This window comes from Parasteatoda tepidariorum, chromosome 4 (assembly GCF_982258835.1).
Source record: "Parasteatoda tepidariorum strain Cologne lab strain chromosome 4, Ptep-v5.0, whole genome shotgun sequence".
Classification (NCBI taxonomy): Eukaryota; Metazoa; Arthropoda; class Arachnida; order Araneae; family Theridiidae; genus Parasteatoda; species Parasteatoda tepidariorum.
This window is the reverse complement of record NC_141758.1, coordinates 82358419-82378076: the sequence shown is the minus strand read 5'-3', so window position 1 is coordinate 82378076 and position 19658 is coordinate 82358419. Positions and strand designations below refer to the sequence as shown.

At 29.1% G+C, this 19658-nt stretch overlaps 1 protein-coding gene across 1 annotated transcript; it reads left to right on the top strand.

The window, feature by feature from the left end:
- Positions 1 to 3232: 3232 nt before the first annotated feature.
- Positions 3233 to 17699, top strand: LOC107444793 (tudor and KH domain-containing protein homolog). The gene is made up of 4 exons (XM_043052724.3): positions 3233 to 3858; positions 6013 to 6178; positions 9451 to 9676; positions 14336 to 17699. Exons 1-4 carry the CDS (start codon positions 3612 to 3614, stop codon positions 14996 to 14998), a joined length of 1302 nt encoding a protein of 433 aa, XP_042908658.2. The 5' UTR covers positions 3233 to 3611; the 3' UTR covers positions 14999 to 17699.
- The last annotated feature ends 1959 nt before the right edge of the window (positions 17700 to 19658 follow it).

The following is a 19658-nucleotide window of genomic DNA, read 5'->3' as shown; positions in this document are numbered from 1 at the left end:
AAATATTTTGCGAAAAACATATTAATTGGCAGGCCTGCATACGAGTAGTTTAACCGGTTAGCGCCCAGCGTCATACATTTAGGACAGTTCCATTTTTCAAAGACATTCGTTGTGGTGGGAAACTTTTCTCAGGATTTTCATTTATCTGAGTGAATTAAAAGATTCACAGATACCACAATCATTTAGTTATTTCTGATTATATCTGGAATAATAAGGAGCAAGTACTTTTATATCTATCAAAGACTTTTTGAATGCATTAACAGTAGAAAAACCAATTAATTTCGATAATATATTATACCACCTTTTCCATAAAACCACTTTTTGTATCATTTTAATTCATAAATTCGGGACAAAACGGGTTAACATTTACTGTAAAAGCAAGAAAAGATTATTATATTAGCAATGCCTCACAGTCATAGTATCATAAACGTAAACGCTATGCGTGACCTTTTGTAATTTTGAAATTGAAATTTTTAAAACCGAGCGAGACGGGCGTTTTTTTTTTTTTTTTTTTTTTTTTTTGAAGAGATAAGCTGTTTTGTATATAATTAACGAAGTTAATAATAATCTGATATTTTTTTAAGTGACTCTATTTCCAACTACACTAAATCAAAATTTTAAATAAATTATTGGTGATTCTGCTAGTCTAGAATCAGCGCTATAGGATATTTACACACTTTTTAGCTAATCTTTATTCCGTTATTTCCTGAATTTAATCCTGATCCTGTTTTTGAACGAATGTTTTTTTTTTAAATCACCCGTCCCAGATGGTTAAATGATTTTGTGCATACAATTGTCTACCTAGCATTTTAAAGTGCTTGGATTGCGAAGGGTTAAAGTGGTTGCAAATTAACTCACAACTCCTAATCCTAGCGTTTTGATTTTATTGAGCATCTGGGCTGCGAAGCGGCCCCTATCCCATTCATCTGGAATTTCATCACTGTTTTGGTGGAGCACTGATGTAAGTGGGCAGTGGTCGCGCAACTCAAATGTGTTTCAAATTTTGTATGCGTGTCTTCCTCAGAAAAAAAATCCAGTTTTTATCTGATATATGTTTCGGAGTAAAATATACCTGATCATCAAAATTTATCACAATTATACCTTATACAAGATTGCTAACTTATATTTTTTTAAGTGATAGACATTCAAAAACTAACATTTTCAGAATTTTAGTTTGCTTTGCTAAGAATTAAAAAGCTTTAACTTGATGGAAATGCAACAAAGTCGCTTTTTAAATGAACTTTAAATCATTTTCAAGTAATAGGATGGGAAAATATTTTAAATCAAATTTATTAAAAAAGGAAACATATGTTTCCTTATGTATTAAAAACTTAAACTTTGCTACCACTAGAAGAATTTTTTCCTGAAAGCGTAAAATGTTGGCAGAGCCTTGCATTAAACAGGAGTGTTTCTTTTCCTGGAAAAGTAACTGGTGAATAGTTCGTAATTGTAATAGTAAAAGCTTTCCTTTTCCCCATTCCCAAAGTTTTTCCCATTTTAAGAAATAAAATAGTTTTTCTGACAGTATAAATAAAATAGTATTTTTTTACCAATTTTGTCTTTTTCTCCGAGTCCAAACAGCTTTGAAAACTCAAAAACACTTCAGCATACTAAATAGGTGTCTTCCATAGAAAATTAAAATTGGTTCAAATGAGAACTTAAAAAAATTTGCTATCACTTCAAATAATTGAGATAAGATAGGCAGGTCTTTACTACTACGAGAATCTCATCACAATTCACTTGCAACCACTAGAAAAATTTGCAAGTTAATAATTTAATAATATTTTATAATACAAAATTTACTTTATACGCTTGAAAGTATTTAGTCATTGTTAAATGCAATTTGCCAAATAAAATTTAAAAAAAAAAAAAACCCTATATTCAGTTGATATTTTGAAAAAGCAATTGAACAAAAGAAAGAATTTGAACAAAAATTTGAGGTAATGAGGAAAATATTAAGCACTTTTCGATGAAAATATCAAAACTGTTAAATGTTTGAATAAAAAAAGTAAAACCGCAAAAACAATTCTTTAATTTAAAATTAAAATTTATTGATCATCATACAGACATAAAATTTAAAAATATGCTAAGTGACGAATTTACTAATATTAATAATGGAACAAATTCCCCAGAACTTGAAAAAAAGTTATGAAATACTTATTACTACTCAATATTTAACTTTGAGATTAAACAACCAAAAAGGTTTAGACAACCTTTTACAAAAAAAAAAAAAAAAAAAAAAAAAAAAAGGAGAGAGAAATCCGGGTTTAGACGTCTAACTTTAAAAAACGTGTAGAGTGGAGATGTACTTTAAAAAAAGTGCGTTGTGTGGGAATGATCCTCATAAAAGAAGGTTAATATATTGGCACCAGCCGTAGAACACAATGAAGAGAAGGGTTATGTCTCGTGCTCTGTATGGTCCTCAGATGATTCCAATTAGTGTGTTCTTGTCATTTAATAACAAAAAATAAAAATAAATAAGAGTTATATTTTATCAAGCAAAGGTGGTTACGTATCTAAACAACTAACTCCTTGCTTTTCCACATAAAAATTAGTGATTACGTTTGATTTCGATTTTTATATTAAAAATGAATTGTCCTAGGGATAAAAACACGTTTATAGTAAAACAACAGTTCAATGAATCTAATGACTTTTATTTTTTTATCCATTACATTTTATTCTTCTAGTTTTTAAACAGAGAACAAATCAAGTCAGTATAATTTTCTTTAGAGTTTTGCTAATAATTACGCTTTACTTTCTAATATATTATATGATTTTTGCTAAAAAAAAAAAAAGAAATATCTAAGTCAATTAAAGAGTAGTTTTTGACGTCGATACGTTACATATTATTAAAATTATTAGTTCTACAAATGAATTTTTTCTGTATTTGTTGAAAACATTCATCGACACTTTATTGAACTAAAAACTTGAAGAAGTAGACAAGAAAAGTTACATTTGTCGTTTTTATTTTATCTTCATACGAAAATTTTGAAAATAAAAAAAATTTGTATTCATGTATTTTTGAAGTCAAATTCTCCGTGCATAACTGTAATAGGAAAAAAGAAAAAAAAGAAAAGTATGGAGAAAGCATGTGAAGTGTTGCCATGGATAGAAATATTTTTTCTCCGCTTCACCTGTAGCCCATTTTGATAGCCAATACGTCACATCCCGTTTTACAGAGAGGACACATTTACACACCATTCATCCGCGGATCGTTAGCTTGACCTGAACCACAGCACGATCAAATTCCGATGCAGTACCCCAGACGTATTGATTCGCTGTGGCAACTTGGAAGATTTTGAGACCCAGACAGATTTAGCGTGCTCCAGTGTCAATTTCGTACATTGGGAGTATTCAGTCGCAGGGATCGAACTCCCAAACGCACGAACATGGATCGAACGACCTACTAGCCAGGCTTTTCAGGACCCAATCAATGAAAATAGCACAATTCCGACGAAGCTAATGTCGAGCTGAAATAGGCAGTCAAAAGCTTTATAAGTTAACGAAATTTGACTTACAAAGAAAATATATGAAATTTTCTTGAACTACTATTTTAATTTGAATAGAGAGCAAAAATTTTCTTCGCTGAAACTGAAACCTTTAACGATATTATGATTAAGTGGGTGTTAAAACCGTATGTTATAATTGGTGTTGGCGTTGGAGTCGGTGTTGTCACATGTGTAATCCGTGTGTTGCGGCAGCATAATAGTGAAGAAATTGAACAAACACAAACTAATCGAATAAGTCGGGCTGTCCAAATTCCGAAAGGGTTTGTTGGTCATGTCTTAGGACGAGGTGGATCAACTATAAAAGGCATTCGGGAAAAAAGCAAAGCTCGAATTACCTTTGATGATACAGGTCTAATTCCCTATCATGTTACTATTATTGAATTGAGAAACTTTGTTGTTAATTGTTTTGATATACTTAATGAGTTTTAAAACTTAATTAATTCTTTTTTTTGTAAAGGTTATACAGTTAATACTGAAGTTTGGATTTAATAATTTTATTAATAGTGGCTTTTTCAAACAGAATATCCGAAAATATATTGAGAAGTAGAATGAACCAATACTGTTTTAATTTAAAAGAATATCATAGATTGTTTTAAAAATGTTCTTGCTTTCTCTCATATGTCTAATGTTGGCAATTATTAGGCATGTTATTTTGTGACCCATACATTTCCACATCATGATATGTAGCACCAACTGCAGTTGCCAAAAAAAATGAATGGATTTTAAACTTGCAATATATTTAAAAAAATCAGTTTGCCTGAGGCAGCTTATGAATTATACCCTTTATTAGGAGATTTTCGTATCGTGATCTGTGGCAGAATAATCGCCAAGCCTCGGAAACTTCCGGGCAGTGGCCCGACAGAAAATAAAAAACACATCACAGTGAAATGGACCAACTTGAAAGGTATAACTCATAGCCACCCCTGGGCAAGCATCTACTTGTTTTTTTTTTTTTTTTTTTAAATTTGCAAGTTTAAAATCTATTTGGCAACTTGGTGATTATAGTTGTCGCGACAAATCACAATACGGAAATATCTCCCCGTGACGTTATAGATGGGGACCAGCATAAAGGGGGTGGGCAGTGCCTTTATGCTGGTCCCCATCTATGGTCTCACAGGACACTGCCTGGAAGTGGTTAATACTGTGTGATTATTTTGCCATCGATAATAATATGGATATATCCTTTCTGTGGCAATAGAATAGCCCCTAGCAACACAGCTTAGCAGCCCTTTACATCAATTGCTGATGAGGTCCACCGTTTTAATCAAGCAAAAATATTTGAACGTAAAATAAAGGAGGGATGCAATAGCTCTGCCTTAGTGATATTTTTTTAACTTTATAATTGCTGTCTTTCCTCTCTTCCTCTTTTTTTTTAAAAAAAAAGATCAAAGTGTATACTGATCAAAATATTCTAAAGGTCACTTATTAATTATTTAGTATTGCCTTTTACTCTTTCAGAAAGAGGTTTTTTTTTCTAGAAAAAAAGTGATTTATCTCTCATTGACTATTTGATTCTATAGCTATGAATCTATTAGCAAAAATGATGAATTAAATTTATCTGATAAAAATCGCCTCTCTACAAGTAATATTAATGTATAGTAATTTATATAAAAAAAAAACTACTTTTTAAGAAATGATTGCCCATTGTGAAATTAAACAAGGCTATTTCCAAGAAATCATCCAATTAAATTATGAGATTCCATTAATCAAAAACTGCTAAGTAAACTTATTTACTATAAGTAGAACGCTTGGAAATTATGTTTAAATAATTGCTTCTTTCTAAATAAATTATTGAACAATAATTATATAACATGAGTTAAAGCCATTAACAGCCTTTGATACATGAATCAAAATTGCAGTAAAAGAGGTATTTTGGCAATATAAAAGTTAACTTTTAAACAATTTGTCTATAATTATTATTTTTGAAATCAGCACCGTAAATTCTATACATGTATAAGTTTTCATCAAAATCTTAGGTAGAGGGTGCCATTTTTAAAAAGATTTGCATGTTTTGATGTGGAATAGCACTTACTCAATTTGGTAAATAAAATTTTTGAAAATTCAAACAAATTTTTGTTTCCCGAACATCAATTCTAAGCTATAAACAGATTTTATTTTTAATAGGGAAAAAAACCATTCTAACCCATAAACTAAATTTCAAAACAATATCCTACTGATAGTGCAACTTTGTGTAGTAAACATATCTAAATTTCTTATATTAAATGTTGCTTGGAAATCAGCTACAATTTGTTGGCAACTTCGTTCGTAGGATTTGTTGACCCTTGCCTGTACCTGATGTGTGTACTTTTTTTATTTAACATTTGCTTCAGTATTGACCTGAAGTCATAATATCTACCTCAAGATTGTATTATAGGTACTAAAGGTATAATTGTAAACTATTAATATTTTGCAATGACAAATAATTTGTTTAATTTTATTTCTTGCTATCTCTTTTTATTCCATAGCATATTTTAGAAATAATAATGTTTGCTACTTTTTACAGATAAAGAATTTACGATCGCCACTATTAGAGGGTCTGTAGAGGAAGTAGAAGAAGCGGTGAACCTTATCAATGGGATATTGACTAGTCGCCATGCATGTGCTACAAAAGAAATTTTTTTGCAAGAAAATCTAACTGACTCAGTATGGAAGAACGTGCATTATATCAGGTATGATATTGTATGGTTGGTTGGTTTGGTTTTAATTGGATCAGACCCTATAGAGCTTTAAAAAAGAGCTTTTGTTCTTTTAACACTTATTTTTTGTTTCTAAAACCATCATTGTTTATAGAACTTGTGAATGCAAGAAAAATAAATATTTTTTCATAATTTATTACCCATGATTTAGCATTGAAGAAGTTATGCTGTAAGTTTATTGAATTATAATTGAAAATTTTGTAGAATTGAAGTAGAACTAAAAAAAATCTGGTCTTTAAGGACACATTAGTTATTAGTATTTTTGTAACAATACCCTAAGAAAGTAACAAAAAACTTAAAAATTATTTGACTAGTATTTTGTTTATTAAGTATATTTAAAAACAAATTCAGTTAAAGTTTTATTTTTTTCTGGCAAAAAAAAACAAACACTCATTTAAAAATCCAAAATTATTTCTGAAAAAAAAGGCGGGGATTTTAATTGTAAAATTCAAATATTTACTAAAATTAGCTTATTTTTATTTGCATTTTTCTTCATTTTCACAGGGGAGGGGGACATTGAAAAAGCTAAAATAATAAATGGGTTTTGTGCAACACTTTTTTTAGACGAAATTCTTTTAAATTAAAATCTTTTTAAAAGCAGATACATATTTCCCATTCTTTACTAGTTCCGTTTATTGAGATGCATATCAAGTTCTGCCTTTTGAAAAAATTAATTTGAAAATTTCAGTATAATTAAGTTTCTTTTGTATGATTTAATATATATTATTGATATTAATGATTTTTCAGATTTTTTTTTAAATAAATTTTGTTACTGTTTTTCTGATGAAAAATATTTCCATTAGTACTTAACAATGAAAAAATTTGAAATAATGTGAAATAACGTAATTAGGTTAAATATTCTATCAATAATTTAAAAATGATTTTTAAGTTAGTTTTAACACAAACTCTGTTTTGATGTTTTAAATTTAAGGAACTAACAAATATTTATTTAGAAATAAACATGAAATATATTACTTCTTTGACTAGTCATTATATTTTGTGTTAGTTTATAAGAACCTGATGGTGTTGGACATGACATTCTCACTAATGCCTGTACAAGTTTGATTTATCAAATTTCCTATTTTGTATTTTATGTTATGTGGAGACGGTTTACACTCATGTTTTGGGCATGATCTGAAATTGTATTGAGCTGTCCATCATAATCTGATAAGTTATACCTATGTGGGGAAAAAAACTAGTTTAAAATTTTATTTACCAGATTGGACAATTTTTACTCCAATTTCCTTCCATTTATATAGAATTTTTTCCCCCTCAAGTTTGATTTTATTTATTAAACATTTCTCTTTGTTTCATGTTAAATTTTAGGGGCTGTGATTACTGTTAAAATCTACCTGATTTTCTACTCACATTATTGTACTTAATGATGTAAATCTCATTTTCTCTGGTGTATTTTGAACTTTATGCTATGCAACTAATTGTAATACTTACTGTAATAAGTATTTTTTCAGAACTTCTGACACGTTTAATGACATTTAATATCACTACGAAAACAAACTGAAAAATAAGTTTTACTGTATTGTAATTCTTTACAAATCTGGTAATTCTCTCCATTCACCCTACAGACAATCTTGACACAGTCCGAGCCCCTATCTTGTAGTGTCTGCCTTATAAATAAGGGGTGGCCACAACCCATTTGTAGTACAAAGCTTAACTAATCTCATCCTAAAATGATGCAGACAAAAACTCTCAGCCTTAAAGTTCGAGATTCACTTAATGTAGCGCAAATTGGGGAAAATAAATCAAAATTAATTTCAAAACTATAAAAATTCATTTTGGGGACTTTAATTTCTGTTCATGTTTTAAAATCAAATTCTATTTCTAAGCTCTGTTTAAGGACATTTCTGTTTAAAAAAATAATTGTTTTTGAATTATTAAAATAATGACAGTTAAAAAAATTACTATTATATTAATTATTCCATTTTATTTCAAGATTCACATGAAATTTAAAAAAGTAAAATGTTATAATATGAAATAGATATTTTAAAATCAGAGTATTACAATTTTATTTGATTTTCTTCTCTAAGATGAAACTATTATAAATTCATCAAATACTATGCAATTAAAACTACTTTAATGACGAAAAAAATAAGCTTAAATACTTAATAGTGACATGTATTTCAGAGAAATGGATCAAAGATGGAAAATTTTTTTTGATTGTTTAATTTTGTTCTTTATATTATCAAAGTTAGAAAATGTTTTTTTTTTTTTTGCAAAATTAAAATTTTAAGTGCAATAACTACTGTATTTATAATGGATTGCACACACCTCAACATTCAGTTACAGCAATTCAATTACAACAAATGAAACAAAATTTTAAAGCTATATATAATATAAAAAAACACAACAATATGATTTTCAATACACAAATTTTACAAATCTTTTACAGTATGGTATATCCCAAAACACAGTACTGCATACAATTCCATATCGCACTCTTTGGCCTCGACTGAAGTTGTAATCGGTGAAAAACTAATACCACTAATGACATTTATTAGGAAAATATTGAATTAAGTATCCTAAAGTAGAAACGAACTCAGCTCGGGTTTCACAAAATAGAAACTTTAATTTTTCTCCTGCCTGAAGTCAATTCAGGCATCACAAATACTGCCCGTAGCCCGTAGTAGTTGCTCGAACTGGATTCGGGTGACACTGGCAAGGGATTAAACTGTATCAGTTTTTTATTTTACTCACAAGTTGAATCTATTTTTAAAAAAATTAAATTGAATTAGAACAAATTTCTTTAATTGTAAAATACATGGTTTCCATTACTATAAATATGAAGCCGTGATAAAAAAAGCCATTCTGGAACATGAATTTTTGTACTTTCCTCAGATGAGTAATTAAATACAAAACTTCCTATGTTTTCATATCAAGTTTAACTTCTGATATTATTTACTCTATAAATATAGTTAAATTTATATATCTATAGTTTGTGAACTGCAATTGCTCAGTGGTCAAAGGAATGATTTGTCATTATTGTGAAGAACTGGTGTTCAATCCCCAGTGGTGTCTCAAAGCCCACCCAACTTTAGATTAATGGTTGCCATCTTGTCTGTGAAGTTAAGCGGGCTGTGTGCAGCATAGATTATATCACCCCACTTATATTATTGGCTAGGAAATTGTGAAGCCTTAACCTCCATGGCCCTCTTTTCCCACTGTGTGCTGTTGTTGGAATGCTTTACTTATAAATGTAGGTTATATATAAGTTTTGTTCTATGTTTCAGGCAAATCTGTGATCTTACTAGAGTAAAAACTATTTTTGAGTTTTTACCTTCTCGTGGTAAAGAGCCATCTGTAAAAATCATTCTGAAAGGAAAATCAGAAGAGGTTGAAGCTGCTTCTGAATTGATTGACAAGCTTGTTGCTGAAGCAGAAGTGAATTCTGCCAAACAAGTTCATGTTGCTGGTCGGGCATTACCTCAAAATTTGCCCTTACAGATGACTACATTTGTAAGTAAATTCATACCAGCTAACTTTTGTGAGTTTTACAAAAAAAGGAGTAGTTTTAGTATGTGATTCTTATTTTAAAAGAATTCTTTTGAAATGATTATAATCACCACAAAATAAAAAGTTAATATATATACAGTCAGACCTCGATATAAGGTCACTCCGCATATAAGGTCACTTTTTCAAAGTCCCGGCTCTCTGAATAGGAAGTCTTTGTTACAGATTATTGGATATATGGTCAAGTCTTAAAAATCGTTATCGCTTATAAGGTCATTTTTATCTGAGGCGAGGGAAGCTCTTTTCTAACAAAAGCTTATTTAACTTCCTTACAAGGCAATTACCCCTTTCGAATTCTAGAAAAATATTGCAGCCAACGAACAAGCTACAATTTCTGAAATTGTTTCACAAGTTGTGGACAGTAAGGACAATGACAGTGATCCTGAGACTGTAGCTGTAACCCAAGTGGAAGCCTTCAATGCAATAAATGTCATATGAGATTTTTTTACAAATCATGAGAGAGCTGAGGAACATTTTGAGAAGTTACAAAATCTAGAAAACATAGTTCAAAAATTGAAACCAAAAACGAGACAGACCTGCATAAATGATTATTTTAAATTAGGTAAGATGTAATGTATGTATGCACACTTTGAGGAAATTTGAAAATAGCTTTATTTTAAATGTAATTTTTTTATATAAAAATCTAACTTTCTTTAATTCTTTACTAATTCTGTTAAAATTTATTGACTTAAATATTTAATTTATGGCCAATTGTTTTCGTTTGTATTACCATTTTTAAAATGTCATAATGTGTACTATTTACGTGCTTAATTACGAACTGCTAATGAATCGGTTAAAAGGTCACCCCGCTTATAAGGTCACTTTTCCGATGTCCCTTAGGGTGACCTTATATGATGGTCTGACTGTCTGAGTATATATATATATATATATATATATATTTAAAGAACCCCGAAAATAATGCTGAGGATGTGTGAAGTGATTTAAAAGTTTTCTAAATTGCATTTACTTCACTTTTTTTACTACCACTGTGAATATAGTATAGCTTTATAGGACTATATATTATTCATAATGATCGCATTGCAAAATAACTATGAATTTCATGTTAATGTTTTTCATTTAAATCTCTGTATAATTGTGTTATGCTGCCATAGGCTAATTAATTTTTCAAATTTACGTGGCCTTTTAAATGTGAAAATATTTATGTTGTGAACAATTATTGTCTAGAAGATAAATTATTTCTTTGGAGTATAAATATTATTCAACTTGCGTATTATAGACTATTTGTTTATTGAATCACAGAAAGATGAGTACTTTTTTATTAGACAGACCTGATTTTATTTGGGGTGTATACACATTCTGGAATTCTGGGTTTTCGTATCATCCATCAGGGACTGAGTGTGGTATGTGATTTATCTGTGTATCTCAAGACCATTGGTACGCACATTTCCATGAATCATATGTCAAAATTTTTACAGAGTTTCGCAATCTAAGATTTAATTTTTGAAACTTTCACTAAATCCCTTGAACAAAACTATATTCCCATTACGTAACAAGATGTGCAACATAATCCCATTAACAAGACGTTTGCTAAATCCCATTAATTCTTCTGCCCATTAATTCTTCCCATTAATTCTTCTATTTTCCTTTTTGAATTTTTTGTATATACTTGATTTAAAAGTTAAACGTGGCAATTTGTGTTCAGGATAATTGAAAATTCAATATTTTAATTTATATGTTTTTAAAATAAATATCGTGATTCGTATGCAGGCTTCCTCCATTTAGCAGATTTTGAATATTTGGAACTGCGCTATTATCAGCTAATGTCATGGTTCATAATCTTGTAATTTTCATGTCAAGCATAGACTTTTGTATTTACCTGATTCAAAAGTTGCAAGTTGCAATTTGTATTCACACAATTTACAAAACCAATATGGTTCTATGAATTTATGCGTTTTTAATATGCATATCATGATTTTTATTCACACTCTCATACAATTCAATATTGTCATTCGTATTCATACTTTTATAAAATCCAGTGCGGCTATTCGTATTCTTCGTATTTACGTGTGTATAAAATCCAATATAGTATTTCGTATTTATGCTTTTCTAAAATTCAATGTTGCAATTCTTATTCACTTATATGTAATGTTGAACATCTCTTTTATTATTTATTCGCGGTTAAAGGCCACACACTGCTATTCGTATTTTTGCAACTGAATTTTTTCTTAAATTAATTCTATTGACGTGTGATACTCTTCATTGTAGGTAATTTAAATGTAAATCTTAGTTCAAAAAATTATGTTAAATATGAAACATGCATGGTACATAAATTGATATTTTGATGTCAAGTTTTTGCTCATAAACTTTTCAGGGTTATTCACTTTGTGTCACTATTACCCCTAATTACAAAATGCCAGTCTAGGTAATTAATGGCGTATGTTTTATGTATCACAACTAATACTTAAAATACATGCTCTCAAGAATACAAAATACAAGATCCAATTTTACCAATGCAAATTTGTTGGTAATATTTAAATTTTAGAAAATTATATTATTAAAATTTTAAATAATTAGTTTTGTTAAACATAAATTCTTAATGCAGGTTTAAATGTAGTGTAGTATGATAATAAAATATAAATAAAAAGTTACTATTGTTACAATATTTTTACTAATAAAATTGTATTAAGAATATCCATTAAAGGGCAAATCCCTCCCCATAAACAGTTTAAATCTTAGAGGAGAGATTTACATAGCGAGAACCAGACCCCATTCCTCATTGATTGCAAAGAGCGTTGTCACATGATTCTGGGGCGATTTTCCCTCAAGTAAACCCTATCCCCAGACTTTTACTATGGAGGTGAATTGCTGAGCTATGTTTTGACTATAAAATTCAATTTAAAATGGTCACATCCTGGTGTGCATAGAGATGTGAATAAAAATTCATAAAAGGAGGACCTTTTACATTTCACAATTAAGATTTTTATTCTTTTATATTTGTTTTTAGTCTTTTATTTGCATTTTACATGATAGCATAGAAAGTTATTGAATGAATTTAATTGGTTTTTAACTTGCAAAATAGCTACTATTTTTTTAGATGTTTATTTATGTTGATAGATTATAATGTCGTTAACATATATAGGCATTTTCATTGCAATTAAATTTGATATTGATATAAAATTTTGGATATTTTTATTACTTTTTCAATGAAGCACGTGCATCGGATTTTACACATTATTTTCACACCAATATTTTTAACAAATTTAAAAAAAATAAGATATGTGTAGTATTAACAATTCTTAAAGTAAAGCATTCCCACAATGGCTCGTTGAGGGGCAGGGGATCATGGAGGTTAAGCTGCTACAATCTCGTAACCAGCAGCCATAATGGTGGCAAAATATTCTGGTGAAATGTGACCACCAGCTATGAATATTTTGCCAAAAGTATAGTCACCTTATCAGTTCATCTTTGACCAAGTTTTCAGAGCCCAAACAAAAGACTGGCTATCTCTACCCTAATATCTCCTCTAAAGTTTAAATATGAGTTCTAAATTTTTATATGAAAAGCATTTTCTGATTCTATTACTAAACAATGCCATTTAATATTCTTGATAAATTCCTCAGCATTATTAAGTTTCAGTGACAACATTATTTTTTTGAAAATCTCAGAACTCCAACAAAGTATGATACAGTTGCAAATTTTTTTTTAAAAAAAAAAAAGGTGAAAACACTTTAAAATTGAAAAACTCATATTGTAAAAAGGCAGTCTGATTTTGTTAAATATTTTTGTTTCGATTTCTTGTGCTGATGAAAGTTTAGTTATAGAATAAGCTAAAATTCCATAGCTTCAAGTAGCAATTGACAGTTAAGCCAGGTGTTTGATTTTTTTTATCATTATTCAAAGAATCCTTGTTAATTTTTAAATTAAATTTTAATTTATGCAAAGATGCTATCTCGTTCCACTTTTTAGATGCATCTTCTTCTAGTGTAACAAAATTTGTGTTCTAATCTTTGATTCTTGGTGTTTGTAAATTTGATTTTAAGACATTTTCCCTTCCATACCATAAAAATAATTCATATATTTAAAATTCTGCTTTTTCAAGTCATTTCATACTAAGATTTCTAAAACATTTTCAGAATCAACCAAAATTCTGAAAAACTTAAATCTTCAAGTCTCTACCGCTTAATATAAGCTCTTCCAAAAAGCAGAATAGCTGCCATCCCTGTTTATGTACATACAAATCTAAATTATTAATGTTTGAGTGGTGTTGTATTGTTGCAGTGAATAATAATTTTCTGAATATTAAATAAATAACATATATTTGATAAAATTTTAGAGTTTATTGTTTTGATTTAAAAAGCTTCCCTTTTCTCTTTATTCAATTATTTCATGTAATGAAATTTTTTTTCCAGATTTGCTGGTAATATTTTTTAGTAGTTAATAATAGTTATTAGTTAATAACATTTTTATGTTCATTCCAAAATCAAGTTAAAGGCAAGTCAAATGTTCAACATTGCAATTTTAATTTTTATCATTCAGAGCAAATTTCAATTCATTGCAAATCAAGTCTTAAGAATATTTAATAAAAATGAAGCTAAAATACATTTTGCAAGCCCAACATATTGCAACTATCCATTTCTATTTTAGATAAACAGGAATCTTCCATGTGAAAAGCTGATACCAAATAGTTCTGATGGTTTTTTAGAAGTGTATGTCTCAGCTGTGGAAAATCCTAGCAAATTTTGGGTACAAATCAGTGGATCCAAATCAATACAACTCGACAAACTGGCAACTGAGATGACAGATTTTTATAATGTAGAAAAGAATAAAATTAGGTTTCAACTGAACTCAATCAGTGTTGGAGATATAGTTGCTGCTTTCTTCCAGGGCGATAACAGCTGGTACAGGGCCCAAGTCGTCAAGGTCTCCGAAGAAGACAGCGAAGACAAAAAAATTAGTGTGTTTTACCTTGACTTTGGTGACTGTGCTGTACTCTCACCATCCTTAATTAGTGTTCTAAAGCCAGACTATTTATCAATACCCTTTCAGGCTATTGCATGTAGTTTGGCGGATGTATCGCCAATCGATGGTGAATGGTCACAGGAAGCTTCTGAGGAGTTTGAAAAAATGGTGTATTTAGGCCAGTGGAAAGTATTGATGGCTAAACCATTTAAGCAGGATACGCAAGAGAACAGCGAAAATCCTCAGGATTTTGTTGACCTAGTTCAGCTTTTAGACACCAACTCTGATGAGGACATTGATATTGGGAATGTGCTTGTTGCTAAGGGATTTGCTAAGCAATTAAAATAGCTGTTTTAATAATAATTTTTTAAGCAAATTGTGTGTTATAAGATTTGCTTCATTCATTGCCTCTGTGCCTCACATTTATAAAGATATTGTTATGTGGCATATAAAGTATTTGTTGTGATACCAAAAATTATTTTTAACATTTTTTGTTATTGTACAGAAAAACCCACGTTTAATGAGAGGTGTTGGAAACAGAAAGATGCCCGGTAAATCTTACTAAATCTAAATTCAATGCTAGTACATAAAATTTAAGCATAGAAAAACAGCTTACATCTATTGTTCCCAGATAATAATCTTCAATAAGAACTGAAAATATGTTTGCTCAACATCGTTTCTTTGTGTTTACATAATTTTGTTCCCTTTCATTTTTGTTACATATCATTAAATGCATTAAATTTTTCATCATCTGTATTTTTTGCATTTTTCAAAGTTGTTAAAAATTTAGTGCTGATTCTACAGGACTAATATGTCTGGTGTGTTAAAAAAAAAATTCTTCTTTGTCTCATAATTCGTCTTCCTAGTTTTTTAAAAACTTTTATCATTATTTCTAACATTATACTCCCAAAGTTATTTCCCTTGTTATGTAAGAAAATATACACAAAAATATGCTCACTAAAAGAGCTCTTTTACATTTATGACATGGTAAGTACTAGATAAATTATTAAATTTCTTCGTAAAATCAGGAATCTAGGTAAATGTGTGCTCATTACAAATAGCTGCTTCGGTATTTACTTTAAAACATAAGATATGTTTTAAAAATAATAGTTTTATCTCTTTATGGCATTCAAAGTTTATGAATTATAATTAGGATGAAAATACTTTTTTAATAATAATTATGTCTTATTACCTGAATTATAAATAAAAAGGGCTTGAGGCAATACCATGATAAATTATAATTTCAAATTGTTCTGAAAATTATTTCTATGGTGAAAAGCACCTAGCTTTCATTGTAGGAAATAAGATGTTTCAGTGTACTGTACTGTTATCTAGTGGAAATTCGAAATCTTGTAAAATTTATCAAGAAATAATACAAATAAATTGTTTAACATAAAAATGTCGCTATGTTACACCATATTTTTCATACATATTTTAACAAAATGAAAATCAAAATAATTTGAATTAAAATTAATTATAAGTTTTGAATCCTGCCATTAATTGTTCGTTTTATTTAGGTGTTAAAATTATAAATGGAATAATTATGAAGAACAGATATTATTTCCACAACTAAACTTTTAATTGTTTTTTTTTTTTTTTTTTTTTTTTTTGTTTATTCCGACTGAAAAGAAAAAAACACTGAACTTGACTGTTTATTTTTATTCTTTTGATATTATTTATTGCTTCTTTGTTTTAGGTTTCTTTAAATAGCTTACAAGGCCTAAGCTTACAAATTCATACGTTATATCTTATGGTACTATTATGAATAATAAAATTTTGTAAAGAAGTTTAAATCTTCAATTGATCTGAGCTAATATTTAAAATATAATGTAATTAACCATGTTTAAAAAAATGTGAATCATATATTTCTAGTGTCTTTTTGTTTCATGTGCTTTTTTTAAATGTAGATTTTGATTTAAAACTGAGTTTGAATAAACCTGGGTTTTTTTCATAAAAACCCAGCCCACTTTTTTTTTCTTCTCAGAAATATTTTACATTTTTATTTCTGAGTCCTTGACAAGATTGCAAGATTTACTTGTAATATAAAAAGTTAAATATTTGATAACTATTTATCATTTGTTTTGTTACAATGTAACCAATTTTGTGTGAGTTATAGATTACTAAGTTATTTTTTTTAACTACAAACAGATTGTTACATAAAAATGTAATGTTCTAGAAAATAAAAAAAATAACAAAATTTTTTACTGCATTTAGTACCTGAGTCTATTGGGATAAAATTGAAATTTTCAGCATGTTATCATTGCACCATTATCTACAATTTTAGTTTTTAAATTTCTATTTGACTTTTAATTTGGTTTCATAGAATTATTTAAATATTTTTTGCCAAGCAGATTTCTTAGCAATATTATGTAAAGTTATTTCCCAGCAGGTTTTGTATTCATTATTTTAATTGCAAATTTTAACTGGAGTTATATAAGATACATAATATGAGTTGATGTAACGAATTTACTATATAATAATTGTAAAATGCCTAAGTTGCATTCCAATTTCAATATGTTTTGTATAAAATGCTGTTTAAATAATGCAATATTACATGAATACTTTATATAATAAACAGAATACACTTAAAGTTTTAAGCCTTTAATTAGAATGATTAATTGAAATCAAGTCTTAATAATAGTAGAAAATAATAAGAAAGTATGATAAATAATCATTTCAAGTATGATAAATAATTATTACCTTTACAAAATAAATAATATATAAGTAAAATAAACATTTTCAATGTTGCAAAAAAAAAGTTGAGGTTTTTATTTTCTGAAACGTTAATAATGCTTAAGTGGATTTAAAACATTTTTCGTTTAGAGTTTTCCATGTTTCAACTCTTAAGTTTTACTCAATATAAAAATATCAAAGTTAACTTCCTTTTTTTTCTTCGTGTTTTTAAAATCTGTTGAGAGACTGATATTTAAAATCAAAAAATCTGTGATAGCTATTGTTTGATTAATTTTAAGACTACAGTTATATTTTATTTGATCAACCCACCTTTTGATTTCTTTTTATTTAATAAAATTTAGTTGAGCCTGTTTCGTGTTTTGTAATCTTTGTGTGAATGTTATTTTTCTTAAACAATGTGATGTCTTATACTGTGATACAGAAATGACATGATTTCGGTTACAGACATGATTTCGGTGACCAAAATCATGATTGAATACAGAAATTTAATAATTGAAACATATTTATTGTGATAATATAAATCTCTCTAATAGTTTAAATATTTAAAAAAAAAATCCAAAACGGGGAAAAACTCCAACGCTTGATTTCAAAGTACTTCTATTATCCCTATCACTGAGGCATGCTGCATGTAAAAGATCCCTGGAGCGCCTTATTGGTTCTTGGCATTTCCGGCAAAATTAAATTCCTAGTGCACTTTAGCATCCAAAATAGAGTCTCGGTGCTGCCATCTAGTGTGGCAGAAACTAGACATCCAAATTCACATGACCAACGGTATCTCACCCATTGTGGTGGTCCTGAAAGAGTGGATACCACCTCTGGAGAATGCACTAGGTCTGCTCATCGGGAAAACTGATTGTGCAGCTCATTGGAAATAAAAAGAAGTTTACGTTAAAACTTACCCGCCAGCTATTTCTATTTGATTGCCGATAACGAATGGAATTTTCCTTATTTATACTCCTTTTGCCCCTAATTGGTTGCAACACATTCAGTTTGAAAATTTTGTCCCAAATTAATCGCTACATTTCAAGTAGATAGAGTTATAAATACCTTCCGATACAGTTGAGTAGATGAATCCGAGTAAGGTTATGCTCTTACGATCAATATTGGCGATCGAAATGGAATACAGATGGCACAAATAAGAACTCTCTACCTATGGCAACACTTCGTGTGTTTCGACATTAGCGTATGCATTAAATTGGGGAATTGTATGGAACTGAAAACTTCATAATTCTAAAAGAAAGCTTCGTGGAAGTTTTAGAAAATATTTTTGTCAAATACGAAAAAATATTATGGAATGAGAAAATGTACATTCTGAATTCCCATACAACTGAGAGGAAGGGTGGGTTAAGACCTGGAACAGGCCTTTTCCACAGATGGTGTATTAGAGTGCTGCAATAGCGAATAGCGCTGTATCTGGAGTATGAATTTTAACAAGATGGAGCGTTACTTAAGAGCGTACAAACTTTTTATTTTTTATACTGATTTGGAATGCTAGGTAATGTTGGCTGATAGCATAGCACCCTAAAAATTGTTCAAACAGAATCCTAAAATCAGTACATAAGTATTCAAATGTAGTAACTAATCTGATCAGAGGTGCTACAAAACATGGTTCTTATACAGTATGATAAAAAAAAGTAAAATAGTGGTTGAAATCTATTTCACTAATTTAATTATTTTTTCATAACTACCACCAATGCCATTATGAAGGATACATAACTAGATCTAAAATCTATTCTATTAAGTATTTTTGTTTGGTAATAAATTGAAAGAAATAAGTAGGGAAATTTTGCTAGTTCTTGTTCAATCAATTCGGATTCAGAAGACAATTGAATTCCTGGATCAAGTTCAAGTATTAGGAGAAATTCGCCTTCGTGGAAGACTTTTTTGATGGAACTAGCCCGCATTTCCGTTACACGAAGAGGAAAACCACTTTTTTTTGCTTTACTCGTCAAAAATTATAATGTTTTGAAACTTACACAGAAGTAGGAAAGAAAGAATAAATTTCAGATTTGATTGTTTGTTTGTTCGAGAATTATAAAGTGTTAAACTAAATTCGGGCAGAATGGACTAATACTATTGTATTTATGCACTAAATGAATACCATTCGGGCCAATCTGCAGATTTATGTACTCGTTTTTTTTTTTTTTTTTTTTTTAGGAACAAAGTAGAACAATTTTAAGATTTTTTTTTCTTTTAACATTTGATTAATTTCTTCAGATCTTTATTTTATAAGCTCCTGATTGAGTGGATGTCAAAAGTTACCCAAATAAGAGCGATAAAGATATTCGATGTTGCCCAGAGATGCCAACTGCTC

Excerpts from the sequence above, each read along its gene's own strand:
- LOC107444793 (XM_043052724.3), top strand. The coding sequence starts at position 3,612 with ATGATTAAGTGGGTGTTAAAACCGTATGTTATAATTGGTGTTGGCGTT. Across the intron at positions 6,179-9,450 it reads AAGAACGTGCATTATATCAG|GCAAATCTGTGATCTTACTA; the intron begins GTATGATATTGT and ends TCTATGTTTCAG. Across the intron at positions 9,677-14,335 it reads CCTTACAGATGACTACATTT|ATAAACAGGAATCTTCCATG; the intron begins GTAAGTAAATTC and ends TTTCTATTTTAG.